General features: G+C 35.9%; 1 protein-coding gene across 3 annotated transcripts in view; it reads left to right on the top strand.

Moving 5' to 3' along the window:
• Positions 1 to 27,030, top strand: part of SBF2 (SET binding factor 2) — a 489,527-nt gene that overhangs the window by 88,085 nt on the left and 374,412 nt on the right. For all 3 annotated transcript variants that reach the window (XM_023239559.2, XM_023239558.2, XM_023239557.2), the window contains exon 2: positions 11,653 to 11,738. In XM_023239559.2, coding sequence (XP_023095327.2) covers positions 11,653 to 11,738 — 86 coding nt within the window. The remainder of the gene's footprint in view (positions 1 to 11,652; positions 11,739 to 27,030) is intronic.

Below are 27,030 nucleotides of genomic sequence, written 5' to 3'. Positions count from 1 at the left end.
AACTGACTTATATTACTTAGACTAATGTCCTCAAAGCTCATCCATGTTGTAGCATATGACAAGATTTCCTTCTTTTTTAAGGTTGAATAATATTCCATTGCATGTATATACCACATTTTCTGTATCCATTCACCTGTTAATAGTTATTTTGGTTGCTTCTACCTCTTGGCAATTGTGAATAATGCTGCAGTGAACATGGATGTGCAAATATCTCTTTGAGATCCTGTATTCAATTCTTTTGAATGCATACCTGGGTGTAGGATTTCTGAATCATATGGTAGTTCTATTTTGTTTGTTTGTTTGTTTGTTTGTTTTTGTGGAACTTCCATAAGGGCTGTACAATTTTATGTTCTAGCCAACAATGCCCAAGGGTTCCATTTTCTCTGCATCCTCACTAACGCTTTTTATGTTCTGGAATTTTGATAGTGGCCATCCTAATTTGTGTGAAGTGATATCTCATGGTGGTTTGGTTTTGCATTTTTCCAATGATTAGTGATGCTGAGCATCTTTTTGTATGGTGTTGGCCATTTGTATCTCTTTTTTGCAGAAATGTCTTTTTTTTATTGGGTTATTTGGTTTTTGTTATTGTTGTTAAGCTGTAAGAATTCTTTATCTATTTCAGACATTAACCCTTTAACATGTGCAGATATTTTCTCCCATTCTGCAGGATGCATTTCCTTGTGTTGATTGCTTCCCTTGTTGCACAGGAGTTTTTACTTTTGATGACTGTTTTTGCTTTTGTTGTCTGTGCTTTTGATGTCATATCTGAGATATCATTGCCAAATTCAGTGTCATGAAGCTTTTCCTCTATGCTTCCTTCTTAGGAGTTTTATAGTTTCAGGTTGTAAAGTAGGTCTTTAATCCATTTTGAGTTAAGTTTTGTATACAGCATAAAATAAGAGTCCATCTTCATTCTATCACAGGTGGATATTCCCAGTAGCATTTGCTGAAGAGCCTATTCTTTCCACCTTATCAGCTTTGTTAAAGATCTTTAAAGAAAAAATTTTTTTAACGTTTATCTTTATTTTTGAGACAGAGACAGAGCATGAGCAGGGAAGAGGCAGAGAGAGAGGGAGACACAGACTCTGAAGCAGGCTACAGGCTCTGAGCTGTCAGCACAGAGCCTGACGCGGGTGTCGAGATCATGGCCTGAGTTGAAATTGGATGCCCAACCGACTGAGCCAGCCAGGTGCCCCAGAGATCATTTGATTTATACATGAGGGCTCTCTATTCTTTTTTTTTTTTTTTTAATTTTTTTTTGTTCAACGTTTATTTATTTTTGGGACAGAGAGACAGAGCATGAACGGGCGAGGGGCAGAGAGAGAGGGAGACACAGAATCGGAAACAGGCTCCGAGCCATCAGCCCAGAGCCCGACGTGGGGCTCGAACTCACGCACCGCGAGATCGTGACCCGGCTGAAGCCGGACGCTTAACCGACTGCGCCACCCAGGCGCCCGAGGGCTCTCTATTCTGTTTCATTGGTCTTTATATCTGTTTTCATGCCAGTTCAGTTGTAGTATTTTTATGCTGCCTGTTATAATTAATTAATCATTGAGGAATAATTGATATATAACATTATATTAGTTTTAGATGTACAACATAATGATTCAATATTTATATTCATTATTTTTTGAAGAGAATCTTTTTTTTAACTTTATTTATTTATTTTGAGAGAGACAGAGACAGTGTGAGTTGGGGAGGGACAGAGAGAGAGGGAAACAGAGAATCCCAATGCACACTGACAGTGCAGAGCCTGACGCAGAGCTCAAACTCACGAAACTGTGAGATTATGACATAAGCCAAAACCAAGAGTCAGATGCTTAATCGACTGAGCCACCCAGATGCCCCAGTATTTACATTCATTGTGACATGATCATCACAATAAGTCTATTTCTTGTGAGAATTTTTAAGATTAACTGTCTAAGCAACTTTCAAATATTTAATATAGTATTATTAACTGTAGTCACCATGCTGTACATTACATCTTCATGACTTATTTATTTTATAACTGGAATTTTGTATCTTTTGACCCCCTTTACCCATTCCTCCCTTTCACCCCCCAGCCTCTGGCAAATAATCCAATCTGTGTATCTATGAGCTTGGTTTATTTTTTAAAATTCTAAACATAATTAAGGTCACATGGTACTTGTTTTTCTCTGACTTATTTACTTATAATACCCTCAAGGTCATCCATCTTATTGCAAATGGCAAGATTCCTTTCTTTTTATGGCTGAGTAATATTCCATTACACACACACACACACACACACACACACACACACACACACACCATTTTCTTTATCCATTTATCTGCTGGTGGATACTCAGGTTGTTTCCATATATTGTCCATTGTAAATAATGTTGCAGTGAACTTGGGGGTGCATATATCTTTTTGAGTTAGTGTTTTTATGTTTTTCAGATAAATGCCCTGAAATGGGATTGCTGGGTCATAGGGTAGTTCTATTTTTAATTTTTTGAAGAAACTCCATACTGTTTTCTATAGTGGCTGCACCAGTTTACATTTCCACCAACAGTACACAACATTTCTCTTTTCTCTGTATCCTTGCCGTTTCTTGTTATTTTTGTCTTTTTGATGATAGCCATTCTGACAAGTGTGATGTGATTCTTGTTATAGTTTTGATTTGCATTTTCCTGATGATTAGTGATGTTGAGCACCTTTTCATGTACCTTTTGGCCATCTGTATGTCTTTGCAATAATGTCTGTTCCAATCCTCTGCCCATTTTTAAATCAGATTGTTTTATTTTCTGTTGAGTTGCATGATTTTTTATATATTTTAGATATTAACCCCTCACCAAACATATGATTTGGAAATATTTTCTCCCTTTTTCATTTTCTTGATGGTTTCCTTTGCTGTGCAGAAGCTTTTTAGTTTGATGTAGTCCCAGTTGTTTATTTTTGTTGCCTTGGCTTTTGGTGTCAAATCTAAAACAAGTCATTACCAAGACTGATGTCAAGGAGCTTTCTGTATGTATTTTCTTCCAGGAGTTTTATGTTTTTTAGGTGTTATGTTTAAGGCTTCAATCCATTTTGAGTGGATTTTTATGTATAGTGTAAGATGTGACCCAGTTTCGTTGTTTTTGCATGTAGCTGTCCAATTTTCCCAGCATGATTTATTGAAGAGAGTGTCCTTTTCCCTTGGTATATTCTTGGCTCCTTTGTTGGAAATTAATTGACCATGTATGCATAGGTTTATTTTGGGATTCTTTATTCTGTTCTGTTTCATTGATCTATATGTCTGTTTTTATGCCAATACCATTTTGCTTTGATTACTATAGCTTTGTAATATAGTTTGAAATCAGGGAGTGTGATGCCTCCAGCTTTGTTCTTTATAATGATTACTTTGCCTATTTGAGGTCTTTTGTGGTTTCATACAAATTTTAGGATTGTTTGTTCTATTTCTGTGGAAAATGCCATTGGAATTTTGATAGGGATTGATTGAATCTGTGGGTTACTTTGGGTAGTATGGACATTACAACAATATTCCTCCAATTAGTATGGACTGTATTTCTATTTATTTGTGTCTTCTTTAACTTCTTTCATCAATGTCTTGTACTTTTCAGTATACAGGTCTTTTATCCCCCTGATTAAATTTATCCTTAGGTGTTTTATTCTTTTTGATGTAATTATAAATGGCATTATTTCCCTCATTTCTCTTTCCAGTGGTTTTTTTTAATTAGTGTATAGAAATGCAGTTTATTTTTATGTATTGTTTTTGCATCCTGTAACTTTACTGAATTTGATTAGTTCTTTATTTTGAGAGAAAGAGAGAGCGAGCATGTGTGCAGGAGTGAGTGGGGAAGGGGCAGAGGGAAAGGGAGAGAATCTTAAGCAGGCTTCATGCCCAGTACTGATCCTGGCGTGGGGATCAGTCTTACGACAGTGAATTCATGACCTGAGCCAAAAATCAAGAGTTGGAAGCATAACCTACTGAGCCATTCAAGTGTCCCTGAATTTGTTGATTAGTTCTAACATTTTTGGGGGGACTCTTTAGAATTTTCTATATATAACATCATGCCATTTGCAAATAGTAACAGTTTTACTTCTTCTTTACCAATTTTGATGCTTGCTCTTTTTTTTTTTTTTTGCCTAATTTCTCTGGCTAGGACTTCCAATACTATGTTGAGTGAAAGTGGCAAGAGTGGGCATCTTTGTCTTGTTTGTGATCTTGGAAGAAAGCTTTCAGCTTTTCACTGTTGAGTATGCTGTTAGCTGTGGGATTTATTATGCTGAGGTACATTCTCTCTATACCCACGTTGTTGATTTTTATCAACATTTTTATCATAAATGGTTGTTGAAAGGACCTTATTCAATTTGTACTATAAAGTTTTTATAAAACTTTACTATAAAGTTTTAATTTGTACTTTTACCAATATCTCCCTATTTTCCCCTACCCCCCAGTATAATGCTAAGTGAAAAAGCCAGACAGAGAAAGACAAATACCCTTCATTATTAGTACATTTAAAGATACTTTTGTCTTTGAATGTAAATAATAATAAATTTACTTGCAATATATTAGCCAGTCAGAGAGTCCATACTTAAATTACCATAGTTTTTCATGAATATCTTTGCAGTATTAAGTGGACTAATTATAAAGTTTGCTAGGTGTATAAATCATCAAAAAAAAAAAAGTTATTGTGAGAAGTCTTTATGCATGCATCCTGCACTTTTAGACAATTTTGAATTGCTTTTTAAGCCATGAAGGAATATCCACTTTTAAGATTGTTCTTTTGGATACTCCCTTACTTATTTTTTAAATTTGGATTCTTGAAAGCTTGTATTTCTCATCTTTGGACTTAAGCTGCTAGTATATCAAAAAAGAAGTAAGAAATACCTCTGTTCCAAAATTCGGAATTTTTCAGGTTGGAACTTTTTAGTCTGTCTCTGATTTCATTAGACTCATGACCTGATTTCTAAACAATACCATTTTCTTTCCTAATCTTTACTCAAATGTCATTATACTGTGCCTATGTCTGCCCTTTTATTTGCATTTCAAAAACCTCAAGTCCTAAATATTCTCACAGCAAGTTTTATCCTTTTCTCCTTAGCACCTAACACAAGGCCTCGCATAGTATTATTGTTGAATAAATGAATTTCTGTAATAGTCTACTTGCCAGCTTTTCTGGATTTGGCCTCTCACCATTCTGTGTGGTTTTTCAGACCAGAAAAATTGGTAGCTTGTCCACAGGTATTATCACTACTTTCTGTGCAAATTATTGTTGTTTTTTTTTTGAATAGGTGTCATTCTTAGAAGATTCTTCCTTTATGTTGACTCAAAGATAAGTCCTTTGAATTATATCTTTGGCTCTATTCTATTCTATTCTATTCTATTCTATTCTATTTTCTTTCATGTAATAGCTCTTCAGATATTTGGAGCACAATATTCTCACATGTGCACCTACTTTCCTTTTTAAGTTTTCTTACTAACTCCTTTAATGTAATTGTTTCTAGACCTTTTACCAGTTTGAAAGAAGTTGATCTATCGTGGTGTTTCTTACAGTGTATTCTAGTTTGGATTCTTTGTGACAAGTAATGCAGGTGTATTCTAGCCTAAGAGGGAAGGAGATTGTAAAAATACCTCAGAAGTTTGGTGACAGGCATTACAGTGCTGCCATAATTTACTACAGGTAGAACTTAGCTGTACAGCCTTTCTCTGTGGCATCTCTGCTTCTTTCTACATTTGTGTATACTCTTAATTTGTTTTTTCTACTGGCAAGTCTGACTAGAGTTTCTGTTTTTCTGTAACTTTAGTCTTTTTTAAATTTATTTAAAAATTTTAAAAAATTTTTCCTTGAGAAAGAGAGAGAGAGAAAGAGACACAGAGTACGAGTTGGGGGAGGGGCAGAGAAAGAGAGGGAGGCACAGAATCCAAAGCAGGCTGCAGGCTGTGGAGCTCAAACTCACAAGCTGTGAGATCATGATCTGAGCCAAAGTCGGATGCTTAAGTGACTAAGCCATCCAGGGGCCCCTGTAACTTTAGTTTTACACATGACCCCTGTGGTTTCCCAACCTTTCTCTAGATCATAGTAAGTCTTGGTACTTTTTTTTTTTTGACTGCTTTAGTCTCTCATTTTTTTCTATTCAGAATTCCCTAGCAGAAGAATTTGATTTGTCTGGCATACTTTTTATGGCCAGGTTATTCTGGTTATAAGTTGCTTGCCAGTTTATAGATGCCCTTGCCCACTTACTAGTCCTATTCATTTATTCAACAAGTATTTTATTAATTCTCTAACAAATACCAGGAATTATCCTAAGTACCTAGGATACATCGGTAAACAAAGCAAACCAAAAACCATTGTTTTCATTTTAGAGAGATGATACAGACAAGTAACAGTAGGTAAAAACAAATAAAGGATTTAGTAATTTTCTGGCTGGTGAGAGGAGTGGCAGGATTGTATGCTCTTGAATGTGACTGCTGCCCTTCCTTGAACAGTGAGTGATTCCATTTTTTATAGAAAAGGGTGTGAGCAGATGGATATCATAAAACAAGTGTAGTGTAGATAATCTCTGATCTAGTTTTGATAAACATATCATAGGAAATGATTTAGTGAATTATGTATTAGAGTAGCATCTCTCAAAGTTCAAAGCCTGTATTAAACCAAGCGATATATACTTTGTACATCTATAAGCACACACAGAAGGCACTCAACTAATTTTTGTCAATTGTTACAATGAATATCAAACATCCTGTTTTGTCTAGAGCAGTGTATTACATTTTTCCACTTAATTGATCCCTACTCAAACAATAGTTTGGCAGATATAGTTGTTCCTTATAGCTACTGGCAATGTCACACCTAGAGTATTCTAGTTAGCAATCCCAGAGAATACTGGTGGGCTCCTCTGGAGTCATGGCCAAAGCTAGGAGAGTCACTTTGTTAGGGGGGTGATGGATGATTGGATTATCCTGGGTCATTTGCAAATCCTGTGGCTGAGCTGGGTAGCCTGAAAGCTCTACCAGGACCCAGGGGAAAGTGGGTTACCGAATATAAGGAGGAGAAAAGTATTCCTGACCACACCAGTATTTCCTCACACTTCCTAAATTTGTTTTGGGCAGTTTGTGTAGCATATATACTTTTTTCAAAGAAACACATTTCCAAATGTGCTGGTGTCCCCTTTTTAATATAGTAACCACATTTATCATCATCATCATAATAATAATAATAATTCTTCTTCTTCTTCTTCTTCTTCTTCTTCTTCTTCTTCTTCTTCTTCTTCTTCTTCTTCTTCTTCTCCTCCTCCTCCTCCTCCTCCTCCTCCTCCTCCTCCTCCTTCTTCTTCTTCTTCTTTTGAGAGAGCGAGAGAGAGAGAGGTTATGCATGTGAGCAGGGGAAGGGCACAGGGAGAGAGAATCCTAAGCAGGCTCCACACCTAGCGTGAACCTGATGTGGGGCTCGATCTCACGACTGTGGGGTCATGACCTGAGCTGAAATAAAGAATTGGACACTTACCTGGCTGAGCCATCCAGGTGCCCCTAGTCATCATAATTCTTAATTTTATGATAGAGTAGGAGAGTAGGGACTGGGAAGAAAACATGAAGGCACTGATTAATAACTTCCCCCTCCTTTGCCAGTTTAGCAGTGCACAATGCAGTGGACAGTCACAATTTTGTCTGCCATTTAATACATGGTGCAAATAAGAGCTGCTTCCACAACGACTCTGATTGATATGGCATACTTCACTTCTGGACATAAGGATCAATCCACAGTGGACATCTACTCTAGAACACTCTTCCCTCACTATGGCTTATTCCTCAGTGTAAAATGCCATCTTCTCAGCATTCTTAAATATAATTAGTATTGCCTAAAAGAATAAGTGTCAGATAAAATACGTAAATTAGAAAAGGAGTTTAAATATTCAGACTAAATGCTTAAAAATCAAGAAGCAAGATTCAGAAAATGTTAATTTACTTTTGGTATGGTACTTTCATAAGTTCCTCAAAAGCTGATTGTTGCAGCAATTTATATATGTGATATTTGGAAACCAAATTATCGTAGCTCTTTCCACATTTTATTTATAGTGAAATATTATTTTACCATTTTCTTTTAAAATTTTTAAAAATGTTTATTCATTTTTGAGAGAGAGAGCGTGTGCACACACATGCACGGGGGAGGGGCAGAGAGAGAGAGAAAGAGTGAGAGAGAGAGAGAGAGAGAGGGACACACAGAATCCAAAGCAGGCTCCAAGCTCTGAGCTGTCAGCACAGAGCCCAATCCACAAACCTTGAGATCATGACCTGAGCCGGAGTCAGACGCTTAACCGACTGAGCCACCCAGGGGCCCCTGTTTTACCATTTTTATTGTCATTTTCTAAACTAATTTCCAGTTCAAATAACATTACCATATAACTGAAAGTTATTGCACTCACAAGTCATATTTCTGTGTGCATTTAGAAATGTTATATCAGTATTTCAAACTGAGCTTTCATGTTATATCATGCATATAATTTTAAAATCAGTAAATAGGGGCCCCTGGGTGGCTCAGTCGGTTAAGCGTCTGACTTCGGCTCAGGTCATGATCTTTCGGTCTGTGAGTTTGAGCCCCTGCATTGGGCTCTGTGCGGACAGCTCAGAGCCTGGAGCCTGCTTCGCATTCTGTGTCTCCCTCTCTCTCTCTGCCCCTCCCCCACTCACTCTCTGTCTCTCTCCCTCAAAAATAAACATTATAAAAAAATAAAATCAGTAAATAATGTTGCTTTTGGAGAACTTTTGAAAATTATGCTGCTGACAAGAACTTTTTACTTGTTTATTTTTTATTAAAATTTTTTTAATGTTTATTTTTGAGAGACAGAGAGATGAAGCACAAGTGGGGGAGGGGCAGAGAGAGAGGGAGACACAGAATCCGAAGCAGGCTCTGGGCTCTAAGCTGTCAGCGCAGAGCCTGATGTGGGTCTTGAACTCATGAGCCATGAGATCATGACCTGAGCTGAAGTTGGATGCTTAACTGACTGAGCCACCCAGGTACCCCCAAAGAAGAACTTTTAATCTCTCAGATTGGCAGTAATTAAAACAAATTTTTAAAATAACAATTGTTGCTAAGAATGTAGTGAAAATGCCAGTCTTATTCCTAAAGAATTTACAGAATGGAGGCACCTGAGAGGCTTGGTTGGTTGGGCATCCGACTCTTGATTTCGACTCAGGTCATGATCCCAGGGTTGTGGGACTGAGCCCTGTGCTGGGCTCTGTGCTGAGCGTAGAGCCTGCTTAAGATTCTCTCTCTCTCTCTCTCTCTCTCTCTCTCTCTCTCTCTCTGCCTGTGCCCCTCTCCCCTGCTTGTGCTCTCTCACTCTCTCTTAAATAAAAAAAATAAAATTAAGTTAAAAAAAAAGAATTTACCGAGTGTAAAAAGACTGTTGAATATCTTTCTGGTGGGCCCTATGGCTTTGTGTTAGTTTGAAAAGTTTTCATTCTCTTTGACCCAGTAGTTGTATATCTAAGAATTTTTCTGGGGAAAAGGGAGATGAGGGTAAAGTTTTATATAGAAAACTGCTTTTTATAGCATTATTTATAATAACAGGAAAGTAGAAAATATGTTTAACATCAAAGGCTCATTGTAAAATATCAAGTAATAAATGAATAGATAAAGCTAGGTTTTAGTAAGATCCCAATTCTGTAGAAAAAAATACATGTGTCTAAAATAATCTGAGATAAAGTAGTCTAAAATATTAACAGTAATTATTTCCACCTGTGGGAATGGGTACTTTCTCTATATTTTTATGTATTTAAAAATTTTTCTGCAGTTACCATTTTTTATTTTTATAATTAGTAAAAATTAGTATGATAAAATATTTCTTGAGCCTAATGTACATTAGCTATCACTCTCAGAACTGAATAAACAGTGTATGGACACCTTGTTAAATATGATTAGATATATAACATGCATTTATTTCTCTTTGAAAAGACAGGGAGATATGAGCTTAAAACAGTTGTCAATATTAACAAATTTATTAAAATAAACATTTAACTCAGTATGAACTAAGTGCCAGGCATTCAATATACTCTGTGCTTGGGGATACAAAGATGGTCCTGAAAGAAAGAAGAAGCTTGCTCTCCTTTCTTCTAGAAAGTTTTCCATAGTGTTCTCTGCTACAGTGAGTTAGGTTCCCTCCTGTCCTCGTACTTACCACGCTATACTCATTATCAGTTTATTTGCCTGTTTCTCCTATTAATTATGAGTGTCTTGAGGATAGGGACCATGTCTTTTTCATATGTGTATCTCCAGGACTTAACAATTTGGTGAATTAGGTCTGCTTACGATGTCAGAAGTGGTCATGTTTGAGGTGGATTTTGAAAAAATGAGTGCTTGTGATAAACCACTTTTAATTTAGTTTACCTTTCATGAAATACTTCATTCCCCTATAATGATGGATATATGAGGAGTTACTGTACTGCAGCAGTTGTTTATTTAATTGAGAATGTTTTCATTTTGCCTTTTTCAAATGTGACCTCGTTTTTAGAACACAGTACTAAGCTGTTCAGTTAAATGAATTTAACTTTTATTTATCTCTTAAAGATAAAAAATTTGGCCATGGAGCGATTGAGCTCTCTATGTGAGGGCCAAGGGGAAACTTGAGTTTACTGGGAGAGGGTGAGAGATGATAGTAGATAGTTGTTTAAAAAAATAACAAATTGAATCAGGTATTAAAGGCTCCCTTAAGTCAGGTGTATAAATAATCAGAATGTTACTTTTACTTCAAAGTGAACTGGGACAACATGTAAAATATGCAAGCACCTGAAGATCTTTAAAAAGTAGAGCAAAAAGCAATTTAGATCTAATGTGTACTTTCTATCCCTAAGTTACTCACAGATTATATCTCCAGTGTTGAATTATAAGTTGATCCATTATTTAGAATCATAGGATAATTGTGTAACAACAATGATCTTATAGGTGGGTGGTTTTCAACATAATTTTGCCTCCTCCCCCCAAGACATTTGGCAATGTCTCGAGATGTTTTTGGTTGTAATGACTTGGTGGTGATGGTGGTGATAGTGATTTGAGACTAAGGATGCTGGTAAACTAAATATCCTACAGTACACAGGACAGGCCTTCCCTGCCCCCAACACACAACAAAGGATTATCCGGCCCAAATGTCAATAGTGGTGATGTTGAGAAACCCTGCTTAGACATTTGCAAGTTCTCAGCCCACTCAAAAAAAATCTTTATTTTACCTGTAATAGTGTTTATATTTATATATCCCATAACTGAAACTTAGTGCTAACAGTACCATTTCATTTGTTGCTTAAGATTACTTTGTCTCCCTAAAAGAGTTGTGGTTTTTTTTTTTTGTTTTTTTTGTTTTTTTTGTTTTTTTTTTAGAGATACTATTAAGATTGCTTTCCTTACTGGGAACAGGGATAGTTCTCCCAAAGTATAGTAGAGGCTCTACTAGATTCCAATATCTCTGTTTATTTTTCTTAGCTTTTCATATATGTCACTCTTTTGAGAATCTATAGGACAGGGATTGCTTGTTATTTCAGTATTATGTTTAGAAGGTAAATACTTTTATACCCTGTAAAACTTGAGAACATTTAATATATCAATTTATTCAATAAATATTCATTTAGAAATAAGGATTAATATAATGAGTAGTAAGATTTTTTGGTACCATGTAGCTAATTCACTTTGATTTTATTAATAGGGTCAGGAGCAGGTCTGGGGAAAATAATCCAAAGATTTCCACAGAAGGACTGGGATGATACTCCTTTTCCACAGGGAATTGAATTGGTAAGTTGGTGTTGCTTTATTGTACATTTATAATGATACTTTTCTTTTTATGTTATTTATGGTTATATTTATGTTATAGTTACTGTTAAATAATTTGGTGATTTAACTGTAACATATTACTAGAAATAATCCCCTTGCCTTCAAGTCTAGTAACTTTTGAATATATTGATTCTGAAATACCTGTTTTGCTATTCTTTTCCCATGTAAACTTCTCTCTAATATTAAAGATGAAATTAATGATCTTTATGTACATGGAAGCTGAAAAATTCCTCTGCTTCTTTAGTCAAAATTTTAACCTAGTAGCTTCAGTGAGCGTGGCACTAAACAAATACTTATTATATTTTTGTCTGAAAAATTTCAGGTTATTGTTTTGGTGAAAGCTAAACAAAAACAGAACTCCCCACACCCCCACCCCAAAGATTGGTTTAATGATCACCAGTCATGTTTAGTTTGCTCTTGAAATCACAAATCTGAATTCTTTTTAGCTACACAGTCTGCAGATTGCTTTATAGTAGTGTAACTCAACATCTTTATTTTTGTCAGCTATTTTAAAGGGATTTAATAATTGAGCATAATTTTGATGGCCAGGACATTCTATCTGATGATGTATCTATGGTGGTAAATGAGGGACTAGAAAGATGACCACTAAAGTATTTGGCAATATGGCTATAAAGTTTTGTTGTCAGACATAGTGGAGTGTGGGTGTATGTGTAGGTGTGTATATGTATATATCTATATTGTGTGATTGAATACATATACATACACACATATGAGAAGTGTTCTTTTTTTAAAATGTTTTATTTATTTATTTTTATTTATTTTTGAGAGAGAGAGAGAGAGAGAGAGAGAGAGAGAGAGAGAGAACGAACATGAGCAGGGGAGGAGCAGAAAGCAAGGGAGACACAGAATCTGAAGCAGGCTCTGGGCGCTGAACTGTCAGCACAGAGCCCGACACAGGGCTCGGACCCACGTGTCATCAGATCATGTCCTGAGCCAAAGTTGGATGCTTAACTGACTGAGCCACCCAGGTGCCCCAAGAAGTATTCTTTAAAGTAGTTCTTGTTGAGAGAACATTTGGTATGATTTGATAGTGAAGAGTGAAGGCTCTGGAGGAGACTACCTAGGTTGAAATCCCCAGGTGTATGGTGTGACTTTAGACGAGTTACTTCATTTTTTTGAGCAGCAGCATCTTCATCTATAAAATGAGGATAATGCAATACTAATCTCCTAGGGTGTTGTAAAGATAAAATGGGAAAAATATACAAAATGCTGAGAACAATGGCTTCCATAAAGTAAGTGGAAGTAGCTTACTTAGTGAATGAAGTAGCTTATTGATAACGACGGTGATGATTGTTGTTGTCGTCATTGTTAACGTTTGTTTGCCATCTTACAGCGTCTCCTCTTCCTCCCCTAACTCCCTCAGCAGAATTGTTCATTCTCTTACTATCATGGGTCAGAAATACCCATTAGGAATAAAACTGATGTTGAAAATTGTGCATTTTCTCATTCTAGCTAATGGCTGTCCATTTCTGTTTATAGAGGATAAAAGATACATTGCTGAGTGTTTAATTTTGATTTTTACAGCTATACAAAGAGGGCTGCAGGTTCTGTAGACACACAGAAAGGTCAAGTCTTGAAGTTTTGTATTGAAAAAATGGGTAAAGAATGTGAGGATCTAAGGAAAAGTAACTTTTTGGAGAGGCCCTTGTATTCCTTTCTCTTCTCCTCCACATGCCTACAAATACTTGTAACTGGCCTTATGGTGTGAATAGCCAGGTATTTGCACTATTAAAACCTTTAAGCTCTGCTTCAGCATTCCTTTTAGTGGTGACTGAAACTGGAAAATTTTAGTGCTAGGGACCATCGAGAACTCTTATGTGAGTTCTTACCATTCCTCACATCAAAGTGTGGACGGATATAAACTATATCAGTTATATCAGTTTGACAGTGTGAACAGTAAACCACCATCATAAGTTTCAAGAACAACAGACATTATGGGAGCTATTAGCTATGACTGGGACGGGATTGTTTTTGTGTTCTGAAAGCCAGGGAAATGGATACTGTGATGTTTCTGATGTTTTTCCAGTAGTGAGGGAGAGACACATACTGAGTTCATTACCTAGTAAATGGTATTTTTCCTTTGTGTGACAGACACTCCCATGTTCAAGTGCTACCAGTGTATCTCTAATAATAAGTAGAATCATGTGCTGCTGACTGGTGAAGTAGAGGTGCTTAGAGTTAGATCTTTTCCTTACCTAACAGTTTCCCAGATGACATCTTGGCTGATTCTTAGCAAAGCATTTCAAGATCTTTTTTTGATGGGTTAATAGTTAAAGAATATTTGATCTGTTGAACTACACTGGCAATTTTTTTTCCTTTTTAATTTTTTCATCATTGATAGCAATTCCAATACTCTAATGTCTATTGTGCTTTGTCAGGTACAAAATAAATTTGTTTACCTAACATCTATTAAAGCCCATTTTAAAAACAGAATTGTTAACTTAAATTTTTCTTGTCCTTTTATTATTTATTGCTTTTTGCTATGCTTGATGTATTAGAGACATTCTGCATCTAAATAGCAATAACTTGAATAACTGAAATACTGTGTAATCTAATGTAACTCCTGTAGCATCAAGACCACATATAGGCCTGATAAAATTTTTTCCAATTGAAAATGATCTGGCTCAGTCCCTAAGTGGTTAGTTGATTTCAGAGTGATAGTGACCCTTTTCCAAAAATGTTGGCCCTTCCAAAGTAATGGAACAACTTTTAGCATGTAACATTAATGTTAATATCTACAGTTGTATAGGATTGATAGACTATGGTTAACTCACATAAATTGGATGATTGATGGTAGTATATCTAATTTAAAGATAAGTAAACTGAGGATTAGGAAGTTTAAACAGTTTCCCTAGGCTCTAACAGCTAAAATGCAGCAGAGCTAGGCTTTAAGTCCATTACCACATGAAATACTGACTCAGTCTCGGCCAAAATCTGAGAATATTCTGAGAGTGACGCTTTAGACTGTGGTTAGCATTTGTATTTTAGTGTAAATGCAGGATCTGAAAACAGGGTTCTATAATTTTGAAGAACTGAGGTTCAGAAATGTTAAAAGAATGCTGTGTTGGATAGAAACCAACTTTACATATTTATTTTGCTGGAGGACAAGTCTAGGTTCAGAGCATAACATTATACTGAAATTATTTTCTATTGCTACCTCTCCTCTCCAGACAGCATATATTTGTTGTATATAAATCTAAATGACAAATTATTGTGTTTACCTGAAGACTAAACTTTATGACTGTGGGAAAGGGTTTTAGATATCCATTCACTAATAAGTCAAAACCTAAATTTAATTTAGAAGATACTGAATTTGTTCTTTCTGTTTTTATGTAAAGAATTTGCCCTTTTTTTCCCCTTTTCTTCTATTGAGAAATGCTGGACTCTAATTTGAATGGATTTTAAAAATAAAAATATGAAAATAAGCTAAACCAAGCATAATGACTGCTTTTCCAGTTCTGGGATATTTTTATCTTTTTCTTGTGCTTTTTAGGCATACATGGAAACCACAGACAGTCATATAAATAAAATTTCAGTTAATTTTAGTAACAGTATTTCAAAGAAAATTTAAGAATTGTTTTGCAGAGGCATTCTATGGCCAACGATCTATTTCTGATTATGGGAACAAATGTTTTTATTGGCTAGGGTTTGGACATCAGCAAAATAGTATTGTTTTGGCACTACATCTTTTTAAAGATGCCCTGTCTCAGAAGTGAATCCTTTTGTACTATTATTCACAAAATTTGTCATATTCTTTACTAGGGAATGTCTGCACCAAGGCATTTGTAGAGCTATCTAATTAAAAAAAATTTTTTTTAATGTTTATTTATTTTTGAGAGTGAGACAGAGAGACAAAGCCCGAGCTGGGAAGAGGCAGAGAGAGAGGGAGACACAGAACCTGAAGCAGGCTCCAGGCTCCGAGCTGTCAGCACAGAGCCTGACATGGGGCTCAAACCCATGAACTGTGAGATCATGACCCAAGCCAAAGTTGGATGCTTAACCAACTGAGCCACCCAGGCACCTGAGCTATCTAATTTTTTTAGAAGAATAAAGTACTGTGATAGAAAAATGTGGCTTGAGTAAAAGAGTAATAGATATTTAGTTAGAATTTTAAGTTTCATATTGGTAAAAAAAATTAGTTCAGTTATTAAAATATAGACTAGTGATTTGACTACCTTCAATATGAATCTAGTTTTCTGTAATTGTAAGTATAGATTGGAGAGAAGAGGATTGTTGTGTATGCAACAATCGGCAGTTTTAACATAGGAGAATTAACCTTAGTATAGGATGCTATTTGTGGTCAGAGAAGTAGGTATAAGTACCATGTAATGCTTTAATTCTTTAAGCTGTTTAGAATGCACTGAACACAACATACAGGATAGTAGTTGTCCATTTGACCTAGATATAAATACTGTGTAGTCAGGGAACTGAGTGTAGAGGGATAGAAGAGAATATTCTCCCTCCTTTGTAGAGGAGTATGCATGAAAGGAGAATGAGAAAGGTAGTGTACATATTGGATGATGGAATCAGGGCTCACAAATATTTTATTTTATTTAGTCCTTTTTAAGTAATCTCTGCACCCAACATGGGGTTTGAACTGATGACCCTGAGATCAAGAGTCACATGCTCCACCGACTGAGCTAGACAGGTACTCCAGGGCTCATGAAGATTTTAAAGCGCTGGAATTATAGGCTATTAGCTAAGAAGATGAAATCTGGGACAATAGGAAAAAATGTAGGTTTCTGCATGTAAGTATAAAAAGTCAGCTGTATAATTATTTAGAATAAAGAAGGGCAGGATGATTTTCCAGCCAGAGAGATTTGAGAAATACACAAAGGCAGTTAAAAAAACAAAAACAAAAACAAAAACAAAACAATATATATATATATATATATATATATATATATATATATATATATATATATATAATTGTAAACAATACTTATGAAAGATACTATGGGTAGTGTCCCAAGCCAAGCCACTGTGCTGACATAGAGTGCTTGGTGATGAATTCAGTTGAAAGGTGGTATCCAGAATATGTGGAAGGATTTTTGATTTTGTGTAGAGTTGATGCTGAAAACATAAAAATACTGATGTGCAGTATAAAGACATGGCTTTTTAAAAAGTTTTGGGGCGCCTGGGTGGCACAGTCGGTTAAGCGTCCGACTTCAGCCAGGTCACGATCTCGCGGTCTGTGAGTTCGAGCCCGACGAGCCCTGTGTCGGGCTCTGGGCTGATGGCTCAGAGCCTGGAGCCTGTTTCCGATTCTGTGTCTCCCTCTCTCTCTGCCCCTCGCCCGTTCATGCTCTGTCTCTCTCTGTCCCAAAAATAAATAAACGTTGAAAAAAAAAAAGTAAAAAGTTTTATTTATTTTGAGAGGTAGTGTGGGTTCGGCTTTTGGCTTTGTCTAGCAAAGCTGAGGACAGCAGAAAGGATTACTCAAGACTTCATGCAAGTCAAGAGAGGTGAGAAGGAGGCTAAGGGAAGTCTCCCAAGCTGCTCTCAAACTTCGGTATTTATTAAGTATACATTCAGGGAAACATTGCACAATACATCAGTGGGCTACATGCCAGTAAGAACATATAGTAAGTGTGAAGAAAAGGCATTGCCAAGACTACAAAAGAGCAGTGCAGAAAGCAGGGTGGAGAACAAGATAAGATATTCCATAGATAACATAACATGGTCTAAGGGATTCATGAGCACAGGCAGGACCCAACCTGTGTATACACATTAACTAGATACTGCCTCATTGTTTTCAGCAAAGCCAGAAAGCAGTGTTCTGCTTTCATTGCGTTTCCTATAACCTTCTAACCCAGGGCATAGTTATTTGATTTCCCACAAGAGAGAGCAAGTGCAAGTTGGGGAGGGGCAGAGAGGGAGAGAGAGAATCCCAAGTGGGCTCTGCTCAGCCAGCGCATCTGCTGATGCGGGGCTTGTCCCACCAATTGCAATATCATGACCCAGGCTGAAATCAAGAGGCACATGCTTAACCAACTGAGCCAGCCAGGCACCTCTGAAGATATATATGGCTTTTAAAACATGCTAAGGACTACAAACAGGACTTTTAAAGTTAGTTCATGACAAAGCAAGTAGATATAAATGGAAGTTAAGCTGGTAAGTGGTGGTTTGAACTCACATTTTGTTTCCTATTCCCAGACAGTTGTCTCTTTGAAGTAATAAAACCATATTTCAGGTTGGAACATGATGTAGTGTAGAGCATGCATCTGCTGTTAGATTCTCTCAACATCTCTGAAACAGAGGATATTCAGTCTTAATGTTATTCTCACATTCCTCCATGCTCACTTAAGTGGTTTGTTATCCCATAATAGTACTAGACTTTCATTTACTTATAATTCTCTTTATTTTACTAATGTATTGGTAATCTCAGTTATGGTAAAGAATCTTTCACTGACCCAGTCTGTATGGTCTGCTATTAGAGTACTACTCTCAGAACCACCATAGGACAAGGTTTTCTTGCCATGCTCAAGTTCTCCCATACTTGATGCTTTGAGGCCATAGAGAACTTCCTGAGGAAGATGTGGATCTACACAGGCCTAACCTACTACAAATTCACATTGTTTGCAAATAGCCTGGACCTCATTACTACAAGGAATACTGCTACTCATCTGTCATGTATTGTATCACCCTGTGGGTTACTCTACTCTTCTTAATTTCCAGTTCCTTTTTCTACTCTTCTGTTTCCATTGATCTCAAGTATGGTTAGTACTAACAAAAAAAACTTTACTTCATCTCTTTTGGCTTTTATCCTGTTTCTTCTTCATCATAAAATGTTTGAAATGATTCTCCTTCATTTGCTGTCTCCATTTTTCTAAGAGACGTGTGGTGCAGTGGAAATAATATAGTATCAAGAATTTTAAAACCTTGAGCAAAGTGAATTTACCCTTTCTGATAATAATATTTTTCCTACAGGGATGTTATCAGGTGGTTGTCTATTAATACTTCAATAAACTATAATATGACATAATTATTATAATATTATGATTTCTTACCATCCACTCTCAACTCATATACCAGTCTTACCCACATCTCAAGGATTTATTCTGAAGTATAGTGTATGTCTTCTCCATTCTGAAATCACAATTGAAGTTTTTAACATTTTCTTGATTCACAAATATATTTCTTAATTCATGAATATATTTCTTAATTCATACTAGTTGTTATGATAGATAAACCTTGAGATTTTAGTGGATAGCATGGTAGAATTTTTTTCTCTTCTTACTTGCATAAAGTCTAATTAATGGCAGTGGGATAGATGGGAGTGTGGGCTATCTTCAGAGTGTGGTTCTCAGGGTCATCTTGGGTATCACCATTCAGTTGACAGAGTAGTAAGAGAAAGCATGGAAGATCGTAAGGCTGGATTTTATGGGATAGGCCTGGGAGGCAGTATATATCACTTCATTCTACTTAACGGAAGTCAGTTATATGGCCCCAGTTAACTATAATGGGAGTTTGGCAAATAAAGCCTAGATGTATGCCAAGGGGAAAAGTGAAACAGATTTAGTGAACAACTAGCTTTTCTCTGCCATAGCATTCTTGCTGAATTCGAACATCTTTTCCCTTATCTTAATTCTCTGTGACCATTTTATTTTGGACATCACTAATTCAGTGTTTGTGGTATAATAAAAAGTAAATATTTAGTCTTTGTCTCAGTTCCTGGCACAGAGCTCCTGAAATCCTTGGAATTTATTGCCTTTGTATGCTAATGAGATAGCTGATTGGTTTAGTGGACCCTAGATTGCTTCAGGAAGGGGCTGGTCTATGAGAGGGACCAATCTTGTAATTAGAGGGTTGGAAATTTCAGCCCCACTGGGGAGAGGAGAAAGGCTAGAGACTGAGTTCAATAACCAACAGCCAATGATTTAATTAATCAGTCACGCCCACATAATGAAAGTTACTATAAAAACACCTAAACCAAAGGGTTCAGAGATCTTCTGAATTGGTGAACACATTGATGTGGTGGGAAGGTAGTGTGTTTAGAGAAGGTATGGAGGCTTTGTTGGTCCCCCTTCTCCATACTTTGCCTTGTATTCTTCTTCTGTTTGGTTGTTCCTGAGTTGTATCCTTTATAATAAACTGGTAAACATAAGTAAAATGGTTTTCCTGAGTTCTGTTTTTCTAGCAAATTCTCGAACCTCAGGCGGGTGGTAGTGTAAGCCCCTGGATTCAGAAGTGTGGATAAGATTAGACACCGTTTACAGCTAGTGTCTGAAGTGAGGACAGTCTTCTGAAGCTGAGCCCTGAGCCCTTGACTGACCTGTGGCGTCTGTACTAACTCTGGGTAGTGTCAGAATTGAATTGAATTGTTGGACACCTAGTTGGTGTTGGAAAAATAAAAACATACCTTTGGTATCAGAGAAGACGCAACATAGTCTTCGTCGTGCTAGTTTGATGAACAAACCCGTAGGTTTGAGATAAATATATCTCACATTTACATATATATAATATCATGTATATATATCTCATATATATATATTTATATATCACATTTTCTTTAATCATCCGTTGATCATTGATGGATACTTAGGCTGCTTCCATATTTTGGCTACTGTAAATAATAATGCAGTGAACACAGGGGTACATATAATTTTTTGAATTGGTGTTTTTGTTTTCTTTGGATAAAACCCAGAAGTAGAATTTCTAGATTATATGATAGTTCTAGTTTTAATATTTTGAGGAACCTCCATACTGTTTTCCACAAATGCTACACCAGTTTACATTCTCACCACAGTGCACAAGGGTTCCATTTCTCCACACCCTCCCCAAGGTTATTTTTTTTTTGTCTTTTTCATAATAGCTAATCTGATAGGTGTGGGGTGATATTTCATTGTGGTTTTGCATTTCCCTGATGATCAGTGATGTTGAGCATCTTTTCATGGGTCTGTTGCCAATCTGTATGTCTCCTTTGAAAAAATGTTCAAGTGCTCTGCCATTTTTTGGTATTAAGTTGTGTAAGTTCTTTAAGTATTTTGGATATTAACTTCTAATCAGATATATGATTTGCAAATATTCTCCCATTCAGTAGGTTGCCTCTTAGTTTTGTTGATGGTTTTCTTCACTGTGCAAAGCTTTTTAGTTTGATGTAATCCTATTTGTTTATTTCAGCATTGTTGCTCTTGCCTGAGAAGACTGGTCCCTCCAAAACATTGCTAGGACTGATGTCAAAGAGTTTACCACCTGTTTTCTTCAAGGAGTTTTATGGTTTCAGATCCTACGTTCAAATCTAATTCATTTTGTACATAGTACAAGTACATAGTATATGAAAGTGGTCATATTGTACATAGTATAAGTAAAGAAAGTGGTCCAGTTTCATTCTTGTGCTGTCCAGTTTTCCCAACTCCATTTGTTGAAGAGACTGTCTTTTCTCCATTGTATATTTTTGCCTCCTTTGTCACAGATTAATTGACCATATAAGCATGGGTTTATTTATTTCTGGGCTCTCTATTCTGTTCCATTGGTCTATGAGTCTCTTTTCTTTCTAGTACCATACTGCTTTGATTACTGTTTCCCCTTCCTTCCTTCCTTCCTTCCTTCCTTCCTTCCTTCCTTCCTTCCTTCCTTCCTTCCTTCCTTCTGTGTTTTATTTTCTCTGGGAAGTGGTGGTATTACTATTCTGTCAGTCTTCTGTACTTGAATCCTAGTCATACCTCACGCCACACAAAAATATTAACCTGAAATGGATTATAGACTAAATATAAGCTGAAACTGTAAAAGTTTTTTTGTTTGTTTGTTTGTTTTTTACTTTGAAAGAGAGAGAGGGCAAGCTGGGGAGGGGCAGAGAGAGAGAAACCCAAACAGGCTCCACACTGCCAGTGTGGGGCCTGATGCAGGGCTTGAACTCACAAACTGTGAGGTCATGAACTGAGTCCAGATCTAGAGTTGGATGCTTAACCTACTGAGCCACCCAGGCACCCTGAAACGATAAAGGTTTTAAAAAGAAAATTTAAGAGAACATCTTTGCAACTTTTAGTTTAAGGAAAGACTTTAGATAGAACACCAAAAGCATGAGTGGAGTACCCGAAAACCTTTGAAAAAGAATGTATCAGTATGCAAAAAAGGTAGATCTTCAAATAGCAAGAATTCCCATTTTGTTTCATAAATTTTATTTGGAACTACAGAAACTGGTTGCTACTTGAGCCTTGTATTTTTTCTGTTTACCTGTAGTGAAGAGGAGGACCCTGAAAGAAATAAGGGGACATGCAGCAATTCACCTAGAAACTCAGAGTTTTCCCAGGTGTTATCTATGCTTCTAAGCCAGGTTTTCTTCTTCAAGTCAGAATTTTGGGTATATTCAAATATGTGGGGTGACTTTGACAATAGAACTTCCTTATTAAAGTTTTAATTGCTATGGATGGTAGCCAAATTTAGATATAAAACTTCAGATATACAAACATTATTATATGTGAAAGATTTTATGGTATGGAAGAAAGAGTACAGAACTCTGGGGATTTATTTATCTGTGTTAGTATTATATACCTATATACATGTATATATATATGTGAGATATATATATATATATATATATATATATATATATATATATATATATATATGACAATAGCTATTTAGAGAGAGCATCCATTTCCTAGGTCATATAATCTATTTTCAAAGGTATTTAAGGAACAGTAATTTGGTATTATCCATCTCCCCAACCCTCAGCTCTGGGTCTAATTAAGTTCTTCTATGATCCAGACATCTTATTTATCATATGAAATATGTTCAGATATTTTTTGCTTGAGTTTCTCTTGTGCTTTGAGTATTCCTGTGGAACTTTCGGTTATGGATATTACTGTGCACAGTCATCTCTTTATAATTATAGTTACAAATGTGCCACTTTTAAAAAGTGAAGTATTTGGTGGCCTCTAGTGGTACTCATGTGTCTATAAAAAATCACTAATACCACCAATATACAAAATTTTAGGGAGAAAGAATTAATAGGGTGACAAAACACATATAAGTAGATTTATCTAGGAAAAGTTTTTGATCTTTGAGAACTAAAATCGTATTAATCACTTATAAATCTATCAGTGATGTGACTGTCTCTACTAATTTGTAGCAAATTTTATCATTACTAGATTTGCTTTACTTTTCACATATGCCTTGAAATTATATACATGTATCTTATTTGGAAGTATTTCTATGTAGCTTGTACTTTGGTCAGCAATAACGTACTCTTTAGATTGTACTGAGATGTGTCCATGAAGGGGGATGGTAAGAATGATTCTGACATCTCCTTAAATAATAGGATCATTATTTCATAAATTAATCATAAAGATGATCAGTCCTTAAAGTCTATTTCTTTAAACAGCAAATTCTGGCTGACTTAAAAATATTTCAAGTTCAGCCCAGAATTATCCAGATATCCAGAATCTGAAATATATGTAGGAATTTAGACAGATCATTTCAGAATTTGGGAAAATTTATATAAATTCAAGATTTGGAAAGGTAAAGAGAAAACTGACAGTTTTAGGTAGGTTAACTTTTTTAAGTGCTGAAATTAATCTGTATTCATGCTAAAAATAAGATGATGAAATCCAGAGATTTAATAACTTGCCCAAGGCCATAAAGCTCCTAACTGTTGGTTGAGATAATACTAAAATCCTGGTTCTTTGACTCTCTACTAAAACTTTTTGAAAACTGAAATAAAATATTCTTTGTGTTGGTTGGTTGTTTTGTTTTTTTAATGAAGAAGTTAACAGGATAAGCCTTATTCTAATTAGGAAGGATTACCTGGCATTAGAAAGACATGAAAAGTGTTTTAACATTGAAATCAGAATAGTCTAATGTTACAACAAATCTGTGTTAATTAAGGAGTTAGCAGTTTTTATTTCCTCCAAAGATAGACTCATATTTATAAGAAATGCCTATAGTACATGTGAATTTGGAAATAATTTTGATTATGTGAAATCTAATGAAAAAGTTGGATTCCACTACTGGGCGCATAACTGACTGAAAGATTTCATTAGGGTATAGTAATATCTTCAGTACTTTCCTCAAATTCAGTGGTATGTACTTTGGAAAGAGAAATAAACGGATATAAAACTTGTATGAGATATGCTATCAATTTGTGAATTGTAATTTCTTGAATGAATTAATTTTTTAATGTTTTTATTTATTTTTGAGACAGAGAGAGACAGAGCATGAGCAGGGGAGGGTCAGAGAGAGAGGGAGACACAGAATCTGAAGCAGGCTTCAGGCTCTGAGCAGGCAGCACAGAGCCCGACGTGGGGCTTGAACTCACAGACTGTGAGATCATGTCAGACGCCTAACAAACTGAGCCACCCAGACGCCCCTGAATTAATTGTAATTTCTATTGTTTGAGGCACACTGGGCTCTTTCCTGGGCAGAGACAGCTTTTCCTGAGACTTCTCAGTACTGATACATAAGATAGAGTCCTAGATTCTGGTTTTAAATGTTTTACTTCCTTACAGGCCAGAGTAGAGGAAGAGACATGTTCTGAATTGAAAAGAGGCACAGGAAGGTCCCTGTTCATAAGTAATATTTTGTACTCATTCCATCAACCAGAGATTCTTTTAAGCTAAATATGGCCTCTTTAAAATTTCTGGAAGATGCTTTTTAATTTTACATTGTATATTTGCTTATATTAATATTGTTCTGCCAAGGTAGAATGTGTAATTTTATTTCACAGAACAACTTGTTGCCTAATGGTGACAGTGACTACTTTAAATAGAATGATGTGATGCTGCTAGTCCTAAAAGTGAAGAACCATTTTCTAAACATGAAAAAAGAATAAAGGGTGGAGTCCAGAAACTAATACCTTAAATATAGGTTCCAGGTGATTTTTTCCTCAAGTTTTTACTTACACTCTCATTGTTAGCATACAGTGTAACATTAGTTTCAAGTGTAGAATCAAGTGATGTATCACTTAAATTTAACACCCAGTGTTCCTCACAACAAATGCCTGCCACAGTACCCGTCACCCATTTAACCCATCCTCCTGCCCACCTCCCCTCCAGCAACCCTCAGTTTGTTCTCTATAGCTAAGAGTCTGGGTTTTGATTTGCCTTTCCACCCCCCATGTTCATTTGTTTTGTTTCTTAAGTTCCACATGAGTGAAATCATGTGGTGTTTGTTTTTCTCTGACTTATTTTGCTTAGCAGAATACTCTTTAGCTCCATCCACATCAGTGTAAATGGCAAGATTTCATTCTTTTTGATGGCTGAGTAATATTCCATTGTCTGTATATACCACATCTTCCTTAGCCATTCATCAGTCAGTGGACATTTGGGCTCTTTCCATAATTTGGATATTATTGATAGTGCTGCTATAAACATTGGGATGCATGTATCCAATGTACTGATCCCTTTGAATCAGTATTTTTGTATCCTTTGGGTAAATACCTAGTAGTGCAATTGCTGGATTATAAGGTAGTTCTATTTTTAACTTTTTGAGGAACCTCCATACTATTTTCCAGAGCGACTGTACTAGTTTGCATTCCCACCAACAGTGTAAGAGTGTTCCCCTTTATCCACATCCTGGCCAACACCTGTTGTTTCCTATATTTGTTTGTTTGTTTGTTTGTTTTTTAAGATTTTATTTTTAAGTAATCTCCACACCCAGCATGAGGCTCGAACTTACAACTCCGAGATCAAGAGTCATGTATTCCACTGACTGAGCCAGCTCGGCAACCCAATCTGTATTGTCAATTTTAATCATTCTGACAGGTTCAAGGTGATATCTCATTGTATTTTTGATTTGTATTTCCTTGATGATGAGTAATGTTGAGCATCTTTTCATGTGTCTGTTGACCATCTGTATGTCTTCTTTGGAAAAATGTCTATTCATGTCTTCTGCCCATTTTTTAACTGTATTATTTTTGGGGGGAGGTGTTGAGTTTTAGAAGTTCTTTATAGACTTTGGATACTAACCCTTTCTTTATCAGATATGTCATTTGCAAACATCTTTTCCCATTCTGAAGGTTGCCTTTTAGTTTTGTTGATTGTTTCCTTTGCTGTGCAGAAGTTTTTTATCTTGATAAAGTCCCAATAATTTATTTTTGCTTTTGGTTCCCTTGCCTTGGGAGACGTGACTAGTAAGAAGTTGCTCTAGATAAGGTTAGAGAGGTTGCTGCCTTTATTCTCCTCTAGAATTTTGATGGTTTCCTGTTTCACACTTAAGTCTTTCTTCCATTTTGAATTTATTCTTGTGTATGGTATAAGAAAGTGGTCCAATTTCATTCTTCTGCATGTTGCTGTCCAATTTTCCCAGTACCATTTGTTGAAAAGTCTTTTTTCTATTGGATACTCTTCCTGGCTTGTCGAAGATTAGTGACCTTGTAGTTGTGGGTCCATTTCTGGGATTTCTATTCTGTTCCATTGGTTTATGTGTCCATTGTGCCAGTACCATACTGTCTTGATGACTACAGCTTTGTAGTAAAGCTTGAAGTTCAGAATCATGATGCCTCCAGCTTTGCTTTTGTTTTTCAGGATTGCTTTGGCTATTCAGGGTCTTTTGTGGCTCAGTACAAATTTTAGGAATGTTTGTTAATAGTTCTGTGAATAATGCTGGTGTTATTTTGATAGGGATTGCATTAAGTCCGTAGATTATTTGGGGTAGTATAGACATTTTAACAATGTTTGCTCTTCCAATCCATAAGCATGGAATGTTTTTCCATTTCTTTTTGTCATTTTCACTATCCTTCATAAGTTTTCTATAGTTTTCAGAATATAAATCTTTTACCTCTTTAGTTAAGTTTATTCCTAGGTATCTTATGGTTTTTGGTGCAATTGTAAGTGGGATAGATTCCTTGTTTCTCTTTCTGCTGCTTCATTATTGGTGTATAGAAATGCAACAGACCTCTGTACATTAATTCTGTAACTTTACTGAATTTGTGTATCAGTTCTAGTAACACTGGTGATTTTTTTAAAAAAAAGATCATTAAAGAGCAGTCTTATGAATTCTTAGGAAAAACATTTTTGAGTAGTTTGCACATTTCTCTGGAATTCTGCCTTAAAATGTATAGATATTTTGAAAATTTGGCTACAATTGGATTCCATTTCACTCATTTAACTATTTATTGAGCACTTACTAGGTGTCAAGCCTTGAGATGAGTGTTGAAAATACAGCAGTGAACCAGATAAAATCCTTGTCTTTTTAGAAATTAAGTCTCTAGTGGAGAGAAACTGGCATTAACCATAATGAATAGGTAAATCATAAAATATGTGAGAGGTGATAAGCACTATTAAAAAATAAA

The sequence above is a fragment of the Felis catus genome, chromosome D1 (assembly GCF_018350175.1).
Source record: "Felis catus isolate Fca126 chromosome D1, F.catus_Fca126_mat1.0, whole genome shotgun sequence".
Lineage (NCBI taxonomy): Eukaryota > Metazoa > Chordata > Mammalia > Carnivora > Felidae > Felis > Felis catus.
The sequence above is the reverse complement of the archived record's forward strand: the minus strand, read 5'-3'. Positions and strand labels throughout refer to the sequence as shown.